At 50.1% G+C, this 24,616-nt stretch overlaps 1 protein-coding gene across 2 annotated transcripts in view; it reads right to left on the reverse strand.

The window, feature by feature from the left end:
* LOC140409045 (NAD(P) transhydrogenase, mitochondrial-like) overlaps positions 1-24,616 on the reverse strand; it is a 343,808-nt gene that overhangs the window by 257,458 nt on the left and 61,734 nt on the right. For both annotated transcript variants that reach the window (XM_072497085.1, XM_072497084.1), the window contains exons 6-7: positions 21,352-21,440; positions 5,218-5,405 (exon numbers count right to left, since the gene is read on the reverse strand). In XM_072497085.1, the coding sequence (XP_072353186.1) occupies positions 5,218-5,405; positions 21,352-21,440 (277 nt within the window). The remainder of the gene's footprint in view (positions 1-5,217; positions 5,406-21,351; positions 21,441-24,616) is intronic.

The following is a 24,616-nucleotide window of genomic DNA, read 5'->3' on the forward strand; positions in this document are numbered from 1 at the left end:
AATCTGGTAGGATCGATTTTGGTCCTTGTTCCATCGGAGGATCGTTCCTTGTTCCTTGTTCCCAAGCTCCAGATCCAAACCTTGTCACCCTGCTGTAGCTATGGCACGTGTCTGGTGCAGCACCTTCTGCTGTAGACGGAAGCTTGCTTCTGTCTGTATGACTGCTCTTTTAGATGTCCCCGTAGTCCTTGGCAACAAACAATGGCAGGAAATTATTTGGCAGGCTCGGAAGCTGTGTGAGATTTCCTGCCAATCCAGAGCTTAGATGGGGACAGGGGGCTCTGGAAGGTATGTAAACAGAGTGATGTGGAAATCCTAATTTTTCTTCAGGAGGGCTTTTACTGTCCCTGATAATCTTCACTGTTCGACTGAGTATCTTGAGGAGCTGATACATCGCTGGAAGCCACACTGATAGCACAGTGGGTATACCTGCGCCACGTGGACTACAGTATTTCAAGGCAGTAGCTCATCACCACCTTCTCAAGAGCAATTAGGGACTGGCAATAAATGCTGGTCTAGCGAGTGACACCCACATCCTATAAAAAAAGCCGGCTATTGCTCCGAAATGTGCAAAGCATTCATTGGAGAATTTTGAGCCGTTATTGGCTATGTGTTCGTCCGGGATGTCATGGCTCACAAACATCTTTTTAAGTGCTTTGATGACTATCTCAGTGGTGGTCGTGCAAAGTTGTTGTATCATCCATCTGGAGAAGTAGTCCACCACTATCAGGGAGGATTTGCTGTTGTAGACCAGCAGGTTTGTGTCCAGCATCTCCCAAGGCTTGCTGGGAGATGGGTGGAGATGAGTGACTCCCTTTGGTCTTGGCGGTGCAACACACAAACCTGGCCCAGCCACCATATAGCAGATTTGGCCCATGCCCTGCACTTGGTGATGCCCAGATGACCCTGATGTATTTTTTGAAGGACATCTGTCCTTAGGGAGGCTGGGATGATCGTCATAAGTCAGGAGGTCATCTATAATAATCAGCAGTGATTCTGTTGCACAATGTTTTAGCTGGTTGGGCTCTGTCCAACCCACCCTTGTTGACTGGAAGTGCAGATACGAGTGCGCTGTTCATCGCAGAGTTGCTCTTAGTGGAGCCCGGTGGTTGCCTGCAGGTGTCTAGTAATGGCTTGAGAGTAGGCCTCGAGCTCTGCGACAAAATAGACGTCCTGTTTCGTTCAGAACACAATGGCATTTGAAAGTGTGCTTGCCGTTGTCTGATTTTTTTCCCCTTTGGGTGTAGACATTCTCATAGGCGAATCTCAAGAAGTGTCAGCGAAACTTCTGGATCCGAGGAGACAACTTTGCAAACTCCTCCTTGTCCAATAAGGAGACCAATGGGGCGGCATGGTGACACAGTGGTTAGCACTGCTGCCTCACAGCTTCAGGGTCCTAGGTTCGATTCCGACCTCAGGTGACTGTCTGTGTGGAGTCTGCACGTTCTCCCCTTGTCTGCGTGGGTTTCCTCCGGGTGCTCTGGTTTCCGCCCACAGTCCAAAGATGTGCAGGTTAGGTGGATTGGCCATGCTGAATTGCCCCTTAGTTTCCAAAAGGTTAGGTAAGGTTACTGGGATAGGGTGGAGGCATAGGCTGCTCTTTCCAAGGGCCGGTGCAGACCTGATGGGCCGAATGGCCTCCTTCTGCACGGTAAATTCCATGATTCTATGAAAATGGTCTATGGCCCATCTTGATTTGACCTTGATACTGATGACATAAACTTCTCACATGCCCATGTGACCACCAGAGCTTCCTTCTCGATTATGCCGTACCTTGTCACCGTGTCCGACAACCCTCTGGAAGTGTAGTTGACAGGTCAATGACCGCCATCCAGTTGCTTCCCAGGGAGAACTGCTCCGAGGCCTGTGGACAAAGCATCAGCTGCTATGGTGGTCGCAGTGTGCCAGAATGTTATTGGAGAACAGCTCTTGTTGGGAATGCCAGTACCAATCTTTGTCTTTCTTGAACAGGTGACTTGATACTTCTGTGACCGGTGCAAAGTTCGGTAAAAAACTTTGCCAAGTGGTTCACCAACCCCAGGAGATGTTGGAGGTTGGGAAAAGAGGAAGAGGGAAGTCAATGATCACTGGGATTTTTGTGGGTCCGCTGTGATGCCTTTGCTGCTTAGGATGTGAGCCAGGAACCAAATGGAGGTCTCGGCAAATTCATATTTGTCATTCAGCATCAGCCATGTCTCCTGCAGTGGTTCCAATACTGCCACGAGACTTTCGTTGTGCTCTTCCACTGCGATTTCGTGAACCACAATGGCGTCCATGTGGCAAATGACGCCCTAAAGACACTGGGTAAGATGTTAGACATTGTGCTTTGGAATATCTCTGGCGTTGACGTGATCCCAAAGAGCAGACAGTTGAAGAAAAATCCGCCAAAGGGGTTAATAAATATGGGAGACCTCGTTGAGGAGAAGCTGCCGAAAACAGGTTCATCTTTTGGAAAGGGTCCATCCTGGATCAGCACGTGGGAGCTTGTTTGACTGGGGAGATGACTCCCATGTTTATTATCTCATTCAGGGGCTATTCTAATTTCTTCACGAGTAGGTCGGGTATTTTCCGTGGAGTGAAAAGGCACACTGGTTCAGTGTCGTCCCTGAACATAATCCTGTAAGCATTTTCCAGGTGCCTTAGTCCTGTGAAGGGCTTCTGGAAATCACGTCTATATTTGGAGCCAGGCCCTTGGAGGTTAACCTGTTCAATCCGTTGCAGGAGGTTGTGTTCGATACAGCTTTTGTTGTCGATGAAGAGGGTTGTTTGGATTGTTTTGTCCTTATATCTCAAGAGTCGCTTGCAGCTTGCCCTTGATTGGAAGGCCGATTTCTCCTGCTGCACAAAATGAAGTGTCGTTAATTGAAGCCAGAGTTCTTTGAGCCATGGTTCCTTGTCTGACAGACTCTTTCGCTGGCATCGGAATCAAATTTAATTTGTTACATTACCATATATTAAATATATATATATATAAAAAAAATATTTTCCTCGAAAGACCCCAATTTTGTAACTGATCTGGGCCTCGAGTCCAAGTGGAGTTGGAAGTGTGGACGTGATCTATATTAAGGATGTTTAAAGTGTGTGGGTCCAGCTGTCAGAGTTTATCGGCTTTCAAGATGACGCCACCGTTCACTGCAGTGCAAAGAATTTCCGCCATCACTGGTCTTGTGGATTCCACAAAATGGCGGAAGTCCCCTTCTTGAAGAAATTTTTTTATAATAGCTGTTTGCTGATCTATTTCATTCAGCAATTTAGTTTTGCGAGTAGAGTGGTGTTAAAATTCAATGCAGACTTGCTATTTTACCAATTGGACAGTCATGACATTCCCAAGAGGCTGAGCAGTTGAATCCATAACGATGTGTTTCGTTTAAACAGTGCTCCTGACTCTCGATTGACAAAATGGGGTTCTCTGGACTCGCTGCAGCCTGGAACTAAAAAAGGTTGAACTCACCCTTGCAGGCTCTGAACTCTGCGTGTTGAAACTGGATTTCCAAGGAAGATTCCATGGGGTCTTTTGCTGTAATAAAATCTCTGCCTTCAGCTTCCAGGTTTGTATCTCTGGAGCTTTTACTGGCAAATTTTCTCAGCATTTTCAGCCCAGGGAATCTTTTCAGGTCAGAAATTCCATTGAAAGTTTTATTTTTCTGAAGTCTTTCACATTTCTGAGAGGTTGAGAGCTTTTGATCCCAAGTTACCACCATGTTGGGTTGGTGTTGGTTACAGAATGTCTCTGTTAAGGAAGACTTTTCAGTCTTCTGCACGTTAACTGCGTCTTTATTAACTACTTGTAACAATATATATATGCACAGTAAAGGGTACAGGCAAGGAGCTATCTCCATGTTAGGTCCTAATACATTCCTGTTCAACACCACTGGGCCTTACACCATGGTATAAGTGATTCTGGACTCAGCCCCACATATCCTTATGTGACTCTTAGCATGCAAAAGCAGTTCGAGATTTACAAAGACATTTAACGCTTCCTGTGGTGCAAGTGTGGGTGCTGCCCTTACCAAGTGTATTTTCTTTCCTCTTGAATATTACACGTGCTCAAGAAGCCTCTCATGTCTTTGAACCTTTTGCTAATTGCAATAGAGGAGTGCTCTGAGTCTTCATGCTAAAGAAGATTCCAGGGAAGTTGTTTAAGATAATTGCACATCCGAAAGACGTAGGTGAGTGAATCTTGAGACTTTAAACAAAATAGTGGGGGGATCACGCCAGTTCTACACGACGATGAAACAAAGCCACGCCATGTCAAGGACCTTCCAAGATTAGGCAAGGTTTTAAGGTGTGAGAAACTCCATCACCCCCAAGATCGAAGAGGGCCATTCAAGGCAGTTAAGCCTGTTATTTTCATCGTTTTAAAAAGCCAACAGCAATATTAATACTTTCTGCATCTTTATTTCTTTTTTTTTGCAAACTAACTCTGTTCACTTGGCTGAACACCAAACAAGGATTTTCTTTCAAAACTTTCTGCATCGACAAATACACTTTAGCCTGACTGACCCTCTGTTCTCCATCCATGCAGCCGCCGGATACTACCAAATCCCAGAATATGGCAGTTTTCCCCATGACTTTGCCATGAAACCCAGAGGGGCTAGGCCCGCGCCGGACTGATTTCCGCTCTGCCAGTTGGCGGGAAAGGCCTTTGGTGCCCCGCCAGCTGGCGCAAAACTGACTTTGCTGGGCGGCGCATGCGCGGGAGCGTCAGCGGCCGCTCACGGCATCCCCGCGCATGCGCAGTGGAGGGGGTCTCTTCCGCCTCCGCCATGGTGGAGACCATGGCGAAGGCAGAAGGAAAAGAGTGCCCCCACGGCACAGGCCCGCCCGTGGATCGGTGGGCCCCGATCGCGGGCCAGGCCACCGTGGGGGCACCCCCGGGGCCAGATCACCCCTCGCCCCCCACCCCCCCCCGGACCCCGCCCGCGCCGCCTTGTCCCGCCGGTAAGAGAGGTGGTTTAATCCACGCCGGCGGGACAGGCATTCCAGCAGCGGGACTTCGGCCCATCCGGGCCGGAGAATTGCCGGGGGGGGGGCCCGCCAACCAGCGTGGCGCGATTCCCGCCCCCGCCGAATATCCGGTGAATTCGGCAACCGGCGGGGGAGGGATTCACGCCAGTCCCCGGCGATTCTCCGACCCGGCGGGAGGTCATAAGTTTATTGTAGCGACTTCCAAAGAGTCCTACCTAACTTGTTTGTTTCTATTTTAAAATATCCTACCTGGAATAAGGGCTGTAGTGATGATTATATCTACCTCCCGACACTGCTTAGCAAACAGCTTCATCTCTGCCTCAATGAACTCCTGGGACATTTCTTTGGCATAACCGCCTGTACCTTCTCCAGACTCTTTAATATTGACTTCCAATGGTTCTGCACCCAAAGATTTAAACTGCTCAAGAGCTGCAGCCCTGTGGAAGCAAATCATAATTTAATTTTAGTGCCTATTATGGGGTAGATCCTGACTCCTCACAAGCAGATGTAATGCAATCCTCATCAAATATTAGCCAGTGCGGCACCGGCAAAGCAAATATCAGGTTCTCTCGGATTTGCCAACATGAGGCCCAGACCATTTCAAATCCTAGGCCTTATTCCAGGTCTGATTGGCACCCGAACCTGGCAGGAATAATGCGGAGAGCGGTAGATGAGAAAGGAGGGTGGAGAGAAGGCAAAAATTATTGCAGGCAGAAGGAAGAAGCAAATTCATATTCTCAAACTGTCACAGTAAGATTTTCACTCTCTCTCTGAATTAACTAGTTGAATCACATAAACACTGTCCGTGTGGAGTTTGCACATTCTCCCCATGTTTGTGTGGGTCTCGCCCCCACAACGTAAAGATTTGCAGGGTAGGTGGATTGGTCACAATAAATTGCCCCTTAATTTGAAAAAAATAATTGGGTACTCTAAATTTATTTTGAAAAACCACTGCCCTACTGTACCAATTAATTAAAGTGTTGAAGGAGAACAAGAGGACCCAAGTTTCAAGCAATAAAAGACTTATTCCAGGAAATTCCTCTTCATGCAAACTATGATCACTGCACATCCTCATAAGAATAGGGAAGGCAGAAAATCTGGAATCATCGAGTAACAATTGGCCACAACACTGGGAGTGCTCTGGTCTCTGAATGGATGCATTAGGAAGGGTTGAAGGGCTTTCCTGGTGCCGACTCACCTGGTGAGCACCTTGCTTTGCAGAAATTCATTCAAAAGGTTCTTGTAAGTAAGAAGTCTCCACCGACACCTTTGGAAGTTTCTTCCACCGATCAAACATTATCGAAGAAGAGTGAACTCCCAGGCATTCACCTCGGCGCCAGAATGTGGCGACTAGGGGCTTTTCACAGTAACTTTATTTGAAGCCTACTTGTGACAATAAGCGATTTTCATTTCATTTCATCTTGCTTTCTCAGTTTGTACACGTAACCTGGTATTTATCGGACCTCATCCCCTAAAACACCCTATCTACCTCGATGATAAATACCTGGATTAGATCTACTCCAACTCTCTGTCGCTCCAGCGAGTACAATCCCAAGACATCAAGTCTACCTTCGTAGCTCAATGATCTCAAGCCAAGGACCATCGTCATTGTCTCTTCCTCAGGTGGGGGACTAAAAACTAAGTTGCAGAAATAATGGGCACAATTCTCCAGCCTTGTTACACTCTTGCTTGTGGGCAAGCAAGGTAACCCCCCAATCCGGCTGATCACGTGGAATGTGAGAGGCCTAAATGGGCCGGTTAAGAGGGCCCGAGTGTTCGCGCACCTAAAGGAACTGAAGGCAGACGTGGTCATGCTTCAGGAGACACATCTGAAGGTGGCAGATCAGGTCAGGTTAAGGAAGGGATCGGTGGGACAGGTGTTCCATTCGGGGCTGGATGCGAAGAATAGAGGGGTGGCAATACTGGTGGGAAAGGGGGTGTCGTTTGTGGCCAAGAACATAGTAGCGGACAAGGGAGGTCGATACGTGACGGTGAGTGGTAGGTTGCAGGGGACGGAGGTGGTACTGGTGAATGTATATGCCCCAAACTGGGACGATGCTGAATTCATGAAACGGATGTTGGGGCATATTTCGGACCTGGAAGTAGTGAGTTTGATAATGGGTGGGGAACGGTGCTGGACCCAGCATTAGATCGTTCCAGATCTAGGACGGGGAAGAGGCCGGCTGCGGCCAAGGGGCTTAGCGGGTTTATGGATCAGATGGGGGGAGTAGATCCATGGAGATTTGCCAGGCCTTTGGCCAGAGAATTTTCTTTTTTCTCCTACGTTCATAAGGCTTACTCCCGGATAGATTTTTTTGTTCTGGGCAGGGCATTGATCCCGAAAGTGGAGGGAACGGAGTATTCGGCCATAGCCATTTCAGACCATGCCCCGCACTGGGTGGAGCTGGAGTTGGGGTAGGAGAGGGACCAACGCCCGTTGTGGAGGTTGGATGTGGGACTGCTGGCAGACGAGGAAGTGTGTGGGAGGGTGCGGGGGGGTATTGAAAGGTATCTGGATGCTAATGACAACGGGGAGGTGCAGGTGGGGGTAGTATGAGAGGCGCTGAAGGCGGTGGTCAGGGGAGAGTTAATCTCCATCAGAGCTCACAGGGCGAAGAGAGAGGGCAGGGAAAGGGAGAGGTTAGTGGGGGAGATTTTAAAGGTGGACAGGAGCTATGCAGAGGCTCCGGATGAGGGACTACACAGGGAGAGACGAAGTCTCCAGACGGAGTTCGACCTGTTGACCACAGGGAAGGCAGAGGCACAGTGGAGGAAGGCACAGGGGGCGATATACGAATATGGGGAGAAGGCGAGCCGGATGCTGGCACACCAGCTCCGTAAGAGGATGGCAGCGAGGGAAATAGGTGGAGTCCAAGATGGCAGGGGAACTACGGTGCGGAGGGCAGGGAAAGTGAATGAGGCTTTTAAGGCCTTTTATGAGGAACTGTATAGGTCCCAGCCCCCATGGGAAAAGAGGGGATGCTGCGATTCTTGGATCAGTTGAGGTTCCCAAGGGTGGAGGTGCAGGAGGTGGCTGGTTTGGGGGAGCCAATTGGGGTGGAGGAGCTGGTTAAAGGACTGGGGAGCATGCAGGCAGGGAAGGCCCCGGGGCCGGATGGGTTCCCGGTGGAGTTCTACAGGAAATATGTAGACCTGTTAGCCCGTTGCTGAAAGGACCTTCAATTAATCAAGGGAGGGGGGGACCCTGCCCCCGACAATGTCGGAGGCGACGATCTCTTTGATCTTGAAGCGGGATAAGGACCCACTGCAATGTGGGTCGTATAGACCGATCTCGCTCCTTAATGTAGACGCTAAGTTGCTGGCAAAAATGTTGGCCATGAGGATTGAGGACTGTGTCCCGGGGGTGATTCATAAGGACCAGACGGGATTCGTAAAGGGTAGGCAGTTAAATACTAATGTGCGAAGGCTCCTAAATGTGATAATGATGCCATCGGTGGAGGGAGAAGCGGAGATAGTGACAGCCATGGACATGGAGAAAGCCTTCGATCGGGTAGAGTGGGAGTATCTCTGGGAAGTGTTGAGGAGGTTTGGGTTCGGGGGAGGGTTTATTAGTTGGGTTAAGCTCCTGTATAAAGCCCTGGTGGCGAGTGTGGTCACGAACCGGCGGAGGTCGGATTATTTCCGGCTGTATCGAGGGACGAGGCAGGGGTGCCCCCTGTCCCCTCTGCTGTTCGCATTAGCAATTGAACCTTTGGCCATGGCGTTAAGGGAGTCGGGGAAATGGAAGGGGGCGGTTCGAGGGGGAGAGGAACATCGACTGTCGCTGTACGCAAACGACCTGTTGCTGTATGTGACGGATCCAGTGGAGGGGATGGTTGAGGTAATGCAGATCCTACGGGAGTTTGGAGACTTTTCGGGCTATAAGCTCAATGTGGGAAAGAGTGAGCTCTTTGTGATCCATCCGGGGGACCAGGGAAGAGGAATAGACGACCTACCGTTGAGGAGGGCGGAAAGGAGCTTTCGATACTTGGGGATTCAGGTAGCTAGGAGCTGGGGGCACTGCACAAACATAATTTGTCGCGGTTGGTGGAACAGATGGAGGAGGATTTTAAAAGGTGGGACATGTTGCCACTCTCGCTGGCGGGTAGGGTACAGTCGATTAAAATGGTGGTCCTCCCGAGATTTCTTTTTGTATTCCAATGCCTCCCAATTGTGATCACTAAGGCCTTTTTTAAGAGGGTAAGCAGGAGCATTACGGGATTTGTGTGGGCAAGCAAGACCCCGAGGGTAAGGAGGGGTTTCTTGGAGCATAGCAGAGATAGAGGAGGGCTGGCGTTGCCGAATTTGGCTGGTTATTACTGGGCAGCCAACATGGCAATGATCCGTAAGTGGGTGATGGAAGGAGAGGGGACGGCGTGGAAGAGATTGGAGATGGCGTCCTGCAAAGGAACAAGCCTGGGGGCGCTGGTGACGGCACCGCTGCCGCTCTCGCCGACAAGGTATACCACGAGCCCGATGGTGGCGGCAATGCTAAGGATCTGGGGGCAGTGGAGGCGGCATAGGGGTGCGACGGGAGCCTCGGTGTGGTCCCCGATTAGAGACAACCATCAGTTTGTCCCAGGAAGGATGGACAGGGGATTTCAGAGCTGGCATCGGGTAGGGATTAGATGAATGGGGGGCCTGTTCATTGACGGGACGTTTGCGAGCTTAGGGGCGCTGGAGAAGAAGTTTGGGCTACCTCCGGGAAACGCCTTCAGGTACATGCAAGTGAGGGCGTTTGTGAGACGGCAGGTGAGGGAATTTTCGCTTCTCCCGGCACAGGAGATTCAAGATAGGGTGATTTCGGGCGTATGGGTCAGGGAGGGCAAGGTGTCGGCGATATACCAGGAGATGAATGAAGAGGGGGAGGTTTTGGTAGAAGAGCTGAAGGGTAAATGGGAGGAGGAGTTGGGGGAGGAGATTGAGGAGGGGCTATGGGCTGATGCCCTAAGTAGGGTTAATTCCTCTTCCTCGTGTGCCAGGCTTAGCCTGATACAATTTAAGGTGGTTCATAGAGCGCTTAACCAGGGGCGAGGCTGAGCAGGTTCTTTAGGGTGGAGGACAGATGTGGAAGGTGCTCAGGAAGTCTGGTGAACCATATGTTTTGGTCAAGTCCGGCACTGGAGGGGTTCTGGAGAGGAGTGGCGGGAACAGTATCTAAGGTGGTGAAAGCCCGGGTCAAGCCAAGCTGGGGGCTAGCAATATTTGGAGTAGTGGACAAGCCGGGAGTGCAGGAGGCGAGAGAGGCCGGCATTCTGGCCTTTGCGTCCCTAGTAGCCCGGCGAAGGATCTTGCTAATGTGGAAGGAGGCGAAGTCCCCCAGTGTGGAGGCCTGGATAAATGATATGGCTGGGTTTATCAAGTTGGAGGATAAAGTTTGCCTTGAGAGGGTCTGTGCAGGGGTTCTACAGGCGGTGGCAACCGTTCCTAGACCATCTCGCGGAGCGTTAGAGGAAGGTCGGACATCAGCAACAGCAACAGCAACCCGGGGAGGGGGGGGGGAACATCGGTTGGGGGGGGGGGGGTGGGGGGGTTCTTCTGGGGGGCATTTGAGCAAGAAAACACATGGTAGGATCTGGAAACTGACATGTACGGGAAGAATCCACTGTACAAAGTTTTGTATCTTATTAACTTGCCACGTTCATGTCTTGCCACGCAAGTTCTTTTTTCTTTTTATTGTTACGGGGGGGGGGTTTGTTTGTAAGGTGGAAAATATTGTTATTGAAAAATTCTTAAGAAAAACATATTTTTTTTAAATAATAATAATAATCTACGTTGTACATTTGTGAAGTTGCCCAATCCAAACTAAGCCACATGAAACGAGGATCCACAATATAAAACAGCACTATTATGGGACAAATGATCCCAAAATCTGTTTAATAACCAAAGCAGAGAGCTGTGCCAAATTAGAACTCATGTAAATTTAATATGAAACAACCATTATGCTAGATGGGAACAAAGGAAAGACGCAGGACAACATGATCCATATAAACATTTTATTCAAAATAAACAAAAAAGGCGCAGAAAATTGATTCTCATTTATTTAAAGTTAAAGAAGATAGCACGGATTACGATTTTTTCTTCTTTCCCCATGAAATCGCTTCTCCTCCTCCACCCCCCCCCCCCCCTCTCCCACCATGGATTCCCCACCCACCCAACCCTGCATCCCATTCAAACACCCAGGCAGAGAGGCATTTGCAAAGCATGTCGACATGCAACACCCAGCTCCACCCACCCTGGTCAGGCCAAGATAGAAAATCATTTTTCTTCAGCTTCGAGTTCCAAAACAAGCCATTTAGCCAACAGACCATTCCGTCCAGGATCATCATAGATCATCATAGAATTTACAGTGCAGAAGGAGGCCATTCGGCCCATCGAGTCTGCACTGGCTCTTTGAAAGAGCACCCTACCCAAGCCCACACCGCCACCCTATCCCCATAACCCAGTAACCCAACCCAACACTAAGGGCAATTTTTGACACTAAGGGCAATTGTATCATGACCAATCCACCTAACCTGCACATCTTTGGACTGTGGGAGGAAACCGGAGCACCCGGAGGAAACCAACGCACACACGGGGAGAACGTGCAGACTCCACACAGACAGTGAACCAAGCTGGGAATCGAACCTGGGACCCTGGAGCTGTGAAGCAATTGTGCTAACCACCATGCTACCGGGCTAAGGATCAAAGCCTTAAACGAGTAAAGGGCAAGGCCTTCAAAGGACTGAACATCTGTCCACAGAACCCACTCCAGAATTTAAACCACTGGGGAAAAACGTGATGAAAACCTGGCAAACCAGGTGCGCCAAAAATTCCACAACTCCAGGTATGAATTTGCTTTTCTGCCCTCTCCAGCCCCCACCATTTCAGGGCTGGTAACTCGATGCTGGGTACAGTTGCACAGTGCCAGCCAACATCTCACCTTAGTCACCATTATTCATACATCAGCAAGCCATTCACCTCTGGGCCATCTTGACCAAGCCTGGTCCTTCCTTATCCAAAGCTCCAAATATCCACCTCCAGCAGTAGCAATGGACAGCAATCAAGAGCAGGAAATCTCAGTAATATTTTCCTTCCGTCACACAGGAATGCTGAGGTCAATTGCAGCACCTTGAAGCAGCTAATCCAGCGTGCCCACTTCAAACTGTACCCTATATTTCTATTGCCTCGTCATGCCCTCCCTACCAAAATATATCACTTCACACTTCTCTGCAGTGAAACCTCATCTCATTTCATCCAATCAAAAAAACGTACTGGTTCCATTCCTGTGACAAGTGGTAGAACTGACCACAGGCAGAATAGGGGGAGAATTGGTATTAACATCTCAAATATCCCTAAGTTACCATTCAAAGTAGGATAGGTGGATGAGGAAAAGGATGGGTCAGTGTGATTAGAACAATTTGCCTGTGTGGAGGATACATATTAACAAGGGTTGGTTCGACCGAACATCCTGGGTGGGTTCTCCAATCGGCGACGCCAAAATCGCGTTCGGCAATCGGCCGGAGAATCCCAGCTTGTGCCGAAATCGGGGGGGGCGCCGCCGCTTTTTCGATGCACTGCCCCTTCAAAAACAGCGTACTCGACGCCACACGCTGTCGGGACGGCCTCAGGACGTCATCTGAGGCCCTCCCCCGATGCTCCGGGTTCCTGGCAGCGCGGGAGTGTGCATGCGCGGCCACGGAGCCAGCCATATCCGCAGGTAAAGCCGGCGACTTTGCACTACGCGGCTGCTGGCCCCCCACTGCACCGGTTTTTCTAGCGTAATACGCCACCGTTCCCACACCGCCGTCAGCACTTAGTCTGGAAATCGGAGAATCCAGCCCCCTTTATCCACTTTATAACTTCTATATATTATCCATGAATGGCCAGAGCACTGTGTGACTGAGAGGCTTAACTAAAGAGGATAAGTTACACAAAACTACAAGATACATTTCTTGCATTCCCAAAGAATTTTCTCCATCAGCGAGAGTGCTGAACTATCGAGACAAACTGATGAGAAATAATAATTGAAATGTAGAAAAGGATGAACAAAAGGTAGCATTATATTGGCTCACTTGACAATGAGTGCCACCTGCTGGATGCTAAGTCACAGTACACCCATGAAATTGTGAATGATTATGCGACAGAGAGGCAACGACAACGTGCATTTATAATAATAATAATCTTTATTGTCACAGTGCCTTTATAACAGTAAAATATTCTGAGGTGCTTCACAGGGGTGTTACCGAACAAAATAAATTAGCACAGGTGATTAAATGCTTGGTCAAAGAAATTGGTTTTAAGGAATGTTTTGAAGGAGGAAAGTGGGATTGAGAGAGGCAGAGAATTAGGGAGAGGATTGCAGAGTTTAGGGCATGAGCAACTGAAGGCAAGGCAGCCAATGGTGAGGTGATTAATTAGGGATGTGCAAGAGGTCAGAATTGGAGGAGCTCACAGTCCTTGGCAGGTTGATCAATTGCTGAAGATTACAGAGATGGTGTTGGACAAGGCCATGGGGGGGATCTGAAAACAAGGATGTAACACCTAGAAGGAGCAGTAGGCCACACAAGATACCAGTTAAGTTAGCACGGGTGCAGTACATAGGTTAGAGGTGTGGATCAGGGCACAACAATTGTATCAAGTCACAATTTATTTTCACCAACATTCTCACTCCTCAATCCTCTGCCTGAAGGCTGTGAGGGATGCGCTGGGTGTGCCGGATTGGGGGGGGGGGCAGACTGGTGGTGTAGGGTGTGGGTGTTGAATGATCGCACAGGGCAGGGCCTACAGGTCCACCTGGAGTCACCCTCAGCGGCGGCAGGGAACGAGGCCAAAAGTGTGAGAGCACCTTGTAGGACAGCTTACCCAGTGACTGACCCATCACCATTCACCATCTCCATAACCGTCCCACCACCTTAAAGAATATATGGGCCCACAAGATGGAATGGCCAGCACATATGCCGGGATCACCTGGGCTGACAGTGGAATGTGATTCTGAAGACAGGAGTCAGACTTTGTGAAACGATGAGGATACACGAGATACACCAGAGCTCATCTCAGTGAGTCGTCATCTCCTCCTTCTGTGGACAAGACTCAATGGTACTGCCTGACCAGGGCAAACACCCTGCAGTGATGCTGGTAAACCCTCAAAATGGGGATAGGGGAGCTGGGGTGATGGGATGGAGTGAAGGGAGGAGGGACAGGGGAAGATGTGAGTGGCTATGGGGAAGGGGGCACCACTTGGAAGAGTTGGGAGAGTATGGAGAGGTGGGACAGAGTGGTGGAGCTGCTGGTGGCCAGGCCACCTAATAAGCCAATCTGGAGGTGATGAGGTTGTCCCAAATGTGGTGGCCCTAGAGCACATGTTGCCGTGCCAGCCTGAGCTCCATGCCCGGTTCCTCCTGGCCATCCTCTTCATCGTCCTTATCAGGTGAGACCTGGCGTTCCTCCTCCTCCTCCAGCATGTTCCCCTCTGCTGTGCAACGTTATGACGGATGCAGAAGGCCACCACAATGTCGGAGACCTCCTTGGTCTATACTGGAGTGTCCACCAGAGCGGTCCAGGCATTGGAAGCGCACCTTTATGGACCGCTGCACCGCTCAATGATGCTCCTGGTTGCTGCATGGGCATCGGTTATAGCCGTTCTCCACGTCAGTCTGGGACCTCCGGACAGGTGTTTTTAACCGAGACCTCAAGAGCCAAACCCCTCAGCCAAGGGAATGCCTCGAAGGTGCTGGACGAGTATGCCAATACTATGCAAGTTGCCTGGGTATCGGGCGCAGGCGTGCATGAAGTGTAACTGATGGTCACACACTAACTGCACAGAGAGTGAAAGCCCTTCAGATTGGTGAAGGGCACCCCGTGATGAGCTGACGCTCGTAGAGGGACATATGTGCCATCAATCACCGCCTGGACCTGGGGCATGCCAGCGTTGGTGAAAAATCCTGCTGCCCAGGCATCCTGGTGTGCCTAGTCCAGACTAAAGTTTACATAGTTAGCTGTCCGGGTGCATAGGGCATCCATCACAGAGCGGATGGACCTGTGTACGGATGTCTGAGAGATCCCAGACAGGTCCCAAGTTAGCCCCTGGAAGACCCAGAGGCATAAAAGTTCAGCGCGACCGTCACCTTGACAGCCACTGGGAGCGAGTATCATCCTCCAAACCCCAGCGGTGCGAGATGCATCATCATCTGGCACAGGTGGCGCACGATCTCCTTGATTACCTAAAGTCTTTGGCTGCACAGGTGGTCCGACATCTCCTTGAAGTACAGGCACTGGTGGTATACACATGGCCTGATGCGGCGCCTCCTTTGCATCTCCTCCTCGGCCTGTTGGACGGCCGGCACTCGAGCCTCACCGGCTGGCTCCTGCTCTTCTGGGGCAGGGTCCTCTTGAGCAGGGTCATTCCCACACAGGCCCTGTGCTCCCAGCCTTTGTGCGTCTGCAATGGCAGCTGCGGCCAGGTAGTTAGCAAGCATTCCTTGCTGTACTCCGAAATTCATTCTCTGCAGAGGCAGAAAAGAGAAGACATGTTCGCATGATGAGTATTCCCTTGCCCATCCAAATAAAACAGGGTACATGGTGACCGTGAGTTACACTTCAGCTCCACCCTCCAGATGTCCCCCCAGATCTCAGACTCACCCCACTCCTCAGACGTTCTCCATGATATGTTGCCTTCCACACTGCACTCCTGTCCCCATCAGTGAGTTGCACCGGGAAGCCTCTATTCTCGTCACCCGTCCCTGTCACAGGGGTACCGGTGGCTGCCGCAACCCGTGTCAGCGATAGGCTCTGCAGCCTCTGTCCTGTTCCCCAGTGAGATATACTGTGGCTGTCCTCATTGGGTGGGCCGTGTGTTATCCCGCCATCAGGGTGGCACCTGAACGTGGGGTGGAGAGGGTCACCGTGTGCCACCAATCACCTTCATGCTGAGAGGCTTGTGTGTGGGCAGGTCCTACAGCTGGGGTTGGGCGAGGGAGGTGAGCGTCCGCAGGGAGTGTAGCTGCAATGTGACGTGGGTCGTGAGTGTGACACACAGGTTGTGACAACCGGTCTGGGGGCAAGATGGATGGGAACAGGGGGGCAGTGGGCAGGCAGAGCTTGGAGACAGCGTGTGGTCTTGCAGAGTAGGCTAGCTGATAGTGAGGCCCCTGCCCTGAGAGGGGCAGTGTGCCAGCGAGGATGCCATGTGTCCTTTGTTTGGGGTGAGCTATGCTATTCCCTTCCTTCTCCTGCAGTGGAGCTACTGATGAGTGCAGTGAGGAGTGGCAGCACCTGGTGTGCCACTGATTGAGTTTGGCCATGCCCATCCCATTGATGGGTGAACTGGGGCCTGAGGGTTTCCAGAGGGGTGGCCTGGGTGGGCTCCCAAATGACCAGAGGCTCTGTGAACATTTACAGGATACTGTGAACAATCAGCAGAGCGAACAGCCAGGGGTCTGTAACTTGTACCAAATGGGTGTGTTTAAAACAAATACTGCAGCAATGACAGCCTGAGACAGGGCACCCCTATCCAGAAGGGGACACCCCAATACTCCAGACCTGTCATCAAGTCACTCCCCACTACTCCCCCCAGCCCTGGCAGCCACCCCCCAGCAAGCATTACAACTGTGAACAGTTTTTCAAACTTTGCTTACCTTCTCTCTCTCCCTCAGCAGGCATTGCGCCCAGATCCCATTTGTAAACACTGTAGTAAACCACGCACGCGTGACTTTCGCTTGAGGGGTGGAGTATCAAGGAGGCCCAGAGCACAGTGGGTCAAACGCACTAATCACATGTAAATGAATGCAACTGCCAGTTTTGGATGCCGCCACAGGCACAGGGCGCAAACCTCGTCATCGCCGGGTGCGGACCTCGATTTTGGCCGGATGCCCGATTCACCGCCTGATCACGGTTCACATCGCGAGGTGGAGAATTTTGCCCAGTCTTTGGAATGGAGCAGATATGTGGTTAAGTATGACAACAGACATGTGACTTGCCTAGTTCAACCTCGAAGCATTGCCAGATAGAAGATTGGAGACAAGAACTAGGGCCAGGATTCGCCCCCAACTGGCGGGCGGGACGTACCGCGCCTAAGAGTGGCGTGCACCACTCCGGCAACGGGCCGCCTGGAAGTTTCGGAATCCTCCGTATTTCCGGGGGCTAGGCTGGCGCTGGAGTGGTTGGCGCCGCGCCAACCGGCACCGAAGGGCCTCCGCCAGCCGGAGCGAGTTGGCGCATACGCAGGAGCGCTGGTGTGATCCATGCGCATGGGCAGGGGGTTTCTTCTCCGCTCCGGCCATAGCGGAGCTTTACAGAGGCCAGCGCGGAGGGAGAGAGTGCCCCCACGGCACAGGCCCACCCGCAGATCAGTGGGCCCCGACCGCGGGTCAGGCCACCCTGGGGCCCCCCCGGGTCCGGATCCCCCCGCGCCCCCCCCCCCCCCCCCCAATGACTCCACGGCCCTCCCTCAGAGCCAGGTCCCGCCGGTATGGACCGTGTGTATTTCACGCCGGTGGGACCGGCTGAAAACGGGCGGCTGCACGGCCCATCAGGGCCCGGAGAATAGTCGGGTGGGGGGGGGGGAGCACTGCCAACGGCCCCCGACTGGCGCGACGTGATCCCCGCCCCCGCAAAGAAACCGGCGCCGGAGAATTCGGAAGCCGGTGTCGGAGTGGCAGGGTGGGATTCACGCCCCCCCCCCCCGGCGATTCTCCGACCCGGCAGTGGGTCGGAGAATCCTGCCCTAGAGAACAGAGTTTTTGATAGGGATCAAAGAAAGCGGGCGGGATTCTCCATCGGTAAACGCTGGAATCAGGAAGCACGATTGAGCGGTGAATTCGGCGTCAGCTTAAAATCGAGGTTGGCACCGGGTGCCAAGCTGAATGCAATGCTCCGGTCCCTCAACAGTGGCGTGAATGTGTTCCACACCGCAGACCGGCGTGGGCATGCAAACGGTACAGTAAATGCCATTGGTGTCATTAATGGGCCCGACAGGCATTTTCTGGGCTCTTCACGATGCTCCGCCTCCACTAGGAGGAATTACCGACAGCGAGATTCTCTCGTGATTTTTTTAATTGGAAACAGGCGCGCTGGCTGCTGAGGGTGCGGGAGGGGGTACGAACAGTGTCCAACATCGCTATAGTGTGCTGACAGTTGTGCTGTTGGCCTGGGGGGGGGGGGCAATCTGCCAAAGCTGGGGGGGAGTAGTAGGGAGCGGCTAGGAGGTGTGCCGTGGGATCGGGGTGGCTGGGCACGGTCTGCCTTTGCCGCAGCCTGCAAGGCAGCCATGCGGCTGCACACGCTGCTGACTGCCCACTGGGACCCTAGCACCACGGTGTGGGTTCACCCCAGGCCTCCCCCGTAGGTACCCTCTGGCCCCAGTCGACCCATGATTTGGATGGACATGCTCCAGCGCAACCTGTGCCATCATCTTCGCTGGGATGAGGGACGGCATGCATTGGAATTGCACAAGTTCTACGTGTGGCTGGTGTGGGCCCATTAACGGGACCAGAATCACCCCAGGACTGGCACTGCTTTCGTCCACGTAGAACACTCGCAAATCCATCCCGGTGTCAGTACCTGGGCTGGAATTCTCCCGCCATTCGCACCCACGCCCATGGGTTTCTCAGAGCGTGGGGTGGCTTCAATGGGAAGTCCCATCGACAGCAGTGGGAACGGAGAATGCCACTGCCAGCGAACGGCGTGCTGCCTCCCGCTGCCGAGAAAAACGCGGCTGAGAGACCGGAGAATCTGCTCCTGACAGATGCAGAACAGTGGGTATAAACAGATCTCCAAAGTAAAATTGCAAAATATTTCTGGGAGATGAATCCTGAATTGCAGATTTTTCAAGAAAATCCATCATACTGTCAGATAGACATGCATTTGGAAAGAACACCATGAAATGGCATCTTTAGACTCCAAAGCTGGGAATTCTTCCCATGTCCCAAACATTCCCAACATCCATTAGATGACAATTAGAATGATAGCAAGAAATGGGAAGCAATTAAGATGCAAACTTTAAAAAATGCTATTCCTCTGCAAGATGCAGTGAAATAAAATTGAATATTGTTCAGATTTAGTCTCTTCAATCTGGATAATCACAACAGTCTTCTGCACAATGTTATCCACAAACATCTTACCAGCAAAAACATGAAACAGGTTGACCTTCCTTTCTCTCAAACGTCCTGGAAAACATTGCTGCCCAGAACTACACTCCCATCTCGCTGTTCAAGATTCTGCAATTCCTCAATCCACATCACAAAGACTCCATATATCAAAGGCAAAAATAATAAGCATAGCTTGTTGGCTTTCTTCATTATTCTCAACCGTTCTGCTGCCTTTGACACTGTTAACCACTACTCCACAATACTCCTTCATGCCTGCTGCATCTTCTCCAGTGATTTCTCTTCCTTGTGTTGAGAGCCACCTCCAGTTGTGATTTTGGTCCCTTCTTCTACTTATTTAAGCGCTACACTTTCCATAAACAAAAGGGGGTAAATGTTCATCTTCAAACGAAAAGAAAGAAAAACAAGTGGCTGATTGGCTCTTTTGCGATTGAAGGTGAAAATTACCCCTGCGGTCAGTTTCCACATGATACTCAGCTTTACCTCTTGTCTTCTTCGTTTCCATGCCGGTTGCTACATGCTCTAATTGCCTGTTGGAAATAAATACCTAAATGAGTTCAAACTTGTTCCAGCTTAGTGTCAGTAAATATGAAGCCAGAAACTATCACTCCTGCCAGCAGCTGCATGATCCTGGCTTCAACTCCATATGTCTTCTCTCAATACCTCAGCTCAAGTCACGTGGGATGACAACAACTGGCTGTATTTTGCCACCCTTGCTCTCTTGGCCCCTCCAGTCGAGCTGCTTGTCTGACATACAGAAGAGAATGATCAGAAATGTCCTCCAATTAGACATAAGGCCACCAATTTCATCCCTCTGACTGATCACCCGATCTGAACCAGCCTGTCCACAGCCTTCACGGTCTTTCTGAGGATGTACTTTAAAGCACATATCTGCCCCATCACCAAAGCTGTCACGTTCATCTCTGTCACATTTCTCATCTCCATCTTGCCACAGCTCAACTGTAGCTGAAGCCCTCCATCTTCTCAGCGCTAGACCATGCACTACAATGCTCTCTGGATTAGCCTCTCAATAATAAAATCGTCTGATAACTACTTCATTGCATCCTTTACCACCCACATTCGTATATCTTTCTCCACCTTATTCCGTTTTGCATTCACCTCTAGAAGGGGTGGCATGGTAGCACTGTTGCTTCACAGCGTCAGGGTCTCAGGTTCGATTCCCATCTTGGGTCACTGTCTGTACAGAGTCTGCACATTCTCTCCGTGTCTGCGTGGGTTTCCTCCGGGCCCTCCGGTTTCCTCCCACGAGTCCTGAAAGACGTGCTTGTTAGGTGAATTGGACATTCTGAATTCTTCCTCCGTGTACCCGAAGAGGCTCCGGAGTGTGGCGACTAGGGGCTTTTCACAGTAACTTCACTGCAGTGTTAGTTAATGTAAGCCGACTTGTGACAATAAAGATTATTAATAAAAAAACATCTTGCTCCACTTGCTTAGTATTGCACTTTTCTTCATAGAGTCATGGAATCCCGACAGTGCAGAAGGAGGCCATTTGGCCCATCAAGTTACCATCGACCCTCCGAAAGAGTGCCTGACCTATACTGCCCCCCCCCCCACCTCCACTCCACCCCACCCCCCACCCCACCCCAACCCTCGCAAGCCCAACTAACCTCTTTGGACACTTAGAGCAATTTAGCGTGGCCAACTCACCTAACCTGCATATCTTTGGACTGTGGGAGGAAACCGCAGCTCCCGGAGGAAACCCACGCCGACACTGGGAGAATGTGCAAACTCCACACAGGCAGTCACCCGGGGCTGGAATTGAACCCGGGAGCCTGGTGCTGTGAGGCAGCAGTGCTAACCACTGTGCCAGCCTTACTTTGATTACTTTTCTTTGGCCTTACATACACAATACCGTTGCAACTAATAACTTGCACAACCACTTCCACTTTCAATGCTCCTGCCCTCAATGAAACATTCTCGAGTCCCCGTATGGCCTACAACTTCCCCCTCTAAAGTGCAAAGGTGCTGACTTGAACATCAATGCTGCACAACTGGCCTATCACCAGATCAGGCTGTTCTATAGGCACGTTTCGCCAAGCCTCAGTAACAAATGTTTAAACGTAGGGGTGAATGTAGAAAAAGTAAATGAGATTTTCAGTTGTTTTTTTAAATCGGGGGAAAAAAACATGTAATTGATGCTGAATTGGAACAGGATGAGGTTTAGGATACAGTTTTTTTACATAGATAAATTCACATCTCAATATAGGAAACGACGCAAGAGTAGCTTCATTGGAGGTGAGGGAAAGTCTCTCGATAACCCAAGGAAAATTAAAAATACCTTGTGTCAAATCCTCTTACAATGGCTCCCATTGATTTTGCACAACCAGCTGCGGAGAGGCCTGCAACACCACCACCAATAATAAGGACCTACATCAAAGAGAAATACAAGAGTCATTGTGACTTATCATCGTTTCAAAAAAGAGCCACAAAAGGAGGTACGAGGACTTTCCAAGTCTTTGATTCCTACGAAGGTATTCTCAAAGATGAAAGGTAAACAAAAAGGTGGGAAGGGAGAGTTTGACTGGAGAGAGCACGGAAGATAAAAGATAAGAAGGAAAAAGAAAGATATGGAGATGAACAGGGAGGGAGCAAAAAGGCAAGAGGTTGAGAAAGGGGGACAAAGGAAGGAGCAGAGGAAAAGGGAGAGAAAAGAGCAGAGTCAGAGAAAACGGAGAGAGAGGCAAGACGGAAAATAGGATCAGGAGGAGCACTCGGCCCCTCAGGCCTAATCTGCCATTCTATTGGCTGATCAGTACCTTAACTCTGGAGATATAGAAGTTATATTCCAATTTATATAAATGACTCGGCTGAAGAGATTGGAGGGATGGCTGCCAAATTTGCTGATGTTACGAAGTTAGGAAAATAAATTGTGAAGAGGGCATAAGGAAGCTACAATGGGATACAGACAGGTTAGGTGAGTGGGTAAAGGTCTGCCAAGTGGAGTATAATGTGGGAAAACATGAAATTGCCCATCTTGACAGGAAGAATATAAAATAAATAAAGCTTATTACCTAAATAGTGAGAGATATCAGAGCTTGAAGGTGTAGAGGGATCCGGGACGTTGAGTGTCTTTAAGACAGACGTTGATAAATTCTTGATTTCTCGAGGAATTAAGGGCTATGGAGAGAGCGGGTAAATGGAGTTGAAATCAGCCACGATTGAATGGTGGAGTGGACTCGATGGGCCGAATGGCCTTACTTCCACTCCTATGTCTTATGGATGTCCAAGTGAATGAAGGATAAATGGCTGGTGTACAGATACAACAAGTAATTAGGAAAGGTAATAGAATGTTATAATTTATTGCAAAATACAAGGTTATGCTTCAGTTGAACAGGCCATTGGTGAGACCACATCTTGAGCACTATGTACAACATTGGTCATCTTATTTAATTAAGAATGTAAATGCGTTGGAAGCAGTTCAGACAAGATTTACCAGACTAATACTAGCAATGAGCGTTGTCTTAAGAGGAAAGGTTACACAGGCTAGGCTTTTATCCGCTGGAGTTTAAAAGAGTAAGAGGCAACTTGATTGAAACATCATGGGCGTCATTCTCCGCCAGCGGGAGTCTCCGTTTTGCCGGCGCCCGGGGGTTTCCCGACGGCGTGGGGCTGCCCCACAATGGGAAACCCCATTGACCGGCCGGTGTTACGGAGACTCCCGCCGGCCGGTCGGGGCAGAAATGTGGCGGGGCGGGTAGGAGAATTTCGCCCAAGGTTCTGAGGATTTAATCTTACTATCAGAATGGCCATGATCTTATTAAATGGTGGAGCAGGCTCAAGGGGCTTAATGGCTTATTCCTGCTCCTTGTTTGTATGGAAGAGAGGAATAAAGAGATAAGAGTGAGGAAAAATACAAGGGGGAGCAGTAATGGCAAGAGAGGGTATAAAAACAAAAGAGGGAAACTGTATGGGGGGGGGGGGGGGGAAAGAAGAGTAAAAGTGAAGAAGGAAAGGGAATAAAAGAGTACAGAGGTAGAGATAAATAGTTGGGGTGGGGGGGGGGGAGAGCTAACAAAAGGAGACGAGATAGAAAGAATAAAGGAAAATGTTTTATTCTGATGCTTTCAATTTTGTCTGAAATTGACTGAAGATGATCTTTCATCATTCGGATTATTTTTTTAGGCTGATTTTTGCCGAATACGTTCGATGCTAAAGAATCCCCAAGGTGTCCAAGATGGGACCCGGATCTGAAATGCCAGTTTAGCCTGCATTTGATGAAAGTCGCCACCTTGTAAAGGCGTTGAAAAATGTGGTTGGGTAGTTCAGCAGTGGATTATCACTTAAATTATCTTATACCACCCATTATGGCAACCACAATATTTTAATGGCTGGTGTTTATCCTTGCAGCCTTTCCTAGTCAGTAAAGAGAATTGTAAGAGCTACTTAAAGGTGTATCACTTTTCACTGTTAAGTTGGCACAGGAGGCTTGAAGAGGATTTCTAAAACAAATTGGCTGAGTGACAGGAAACAGAGAGTAATGGTTAATGGGTGTTTGAAAGGCCGGAAAAAGGTCTGGAGTGGAGTTTCCCAGGGATCGGTATTGTCATTGTTGCCTTTACTGAGAGGATCTTACCATCTCTCCCTGACATTCGATGAAATTACCATCGTTTAATCCCTCGCTATCAGTATCCTGGGGGTTACCATTGACCAGAAAGTGAACTGGACCAGCCATATCAATACTGTGATTACAAGATTAGATCAGAGGCTAGTAACTCACCTCCTGATTCACCTCCTGTCCACCACCTCCAAGACACAAGTCAGGAATGTAATGGAATACTGTCCACTTGCCTGGATGAGCTATCTCCAATGATACTCAAAAAATTGATACCAGAGGACAAAGCAGCATACTTGATTGGCATCCCTTTTACAAATATTCATACCCTCCACCACCGAGATACAGTGGCAGCAGTGCGTACCATCTACAAAATGCACTGCAGGAACTCACCAAGTTTCATTAGACAGCACTTTCCAACTACAACCGCTACCATCTAGAAGGTCAAAGGCAGCGGGTGCATGGAAACACCACAACCTGGATGTTCCTCACCGACTACACACCAGCCGGGCAAAGGGCGGCATGGTAGCACAGTGGGTAGCACAGTTGCTTCACAGCGCCAGGGTCCCAGGTTCGATTCCCGGCTTGGGTCACTGTCTGTGCGCAGTCTGCATGTTCTCCCCGTGACGGCATGTGTTTCCTCCGGGTGCTCCAGTTTCCTCCCACAAGTCCCGAAAGAAAAAAATGAAAAATGAAAGTCGCTTATTGTCACGAGTAGGCTTCAAATGAAGTTACTGTGAAAAGCCCCTAGTCGCCACATTCCGGCGCCTGTTCGGGGAGGCGGTTACGGGAATTGAATCATGCTGCTGGCCCGCCTTGGTCTGCTTTAAAAGCCAGCGATTTAGCCCTGTGCTAAACCAGCCCCTGCTGTTAGGTGAATTGGACATTCTGAATTCTCCCTCTGTGTACCCAAACAGGCGCCGGAATGTGGCGACTAGGGGCTTTTCACAGTACTTCATTGCAGTGTTAAAGTAAGCCTACTTGTGATAAT

The sequence above is a fragment of the Scyliorhinus torazame genome, chromosome 3 (assembly GCF_047496885.1).
Source record: "Scyliorhinus torazame isolate Kashiwa2021f chromosome 3, sScyTor2.1, whole genome shotgun sequence".
Lineage (NCBI taxonomy): Eukaryota > Metazoa > Chordata > Chondrichthyes > Carcharhiniformes > Scyliorhinidae > Scyliorhinus > Scyliorhinus torazame.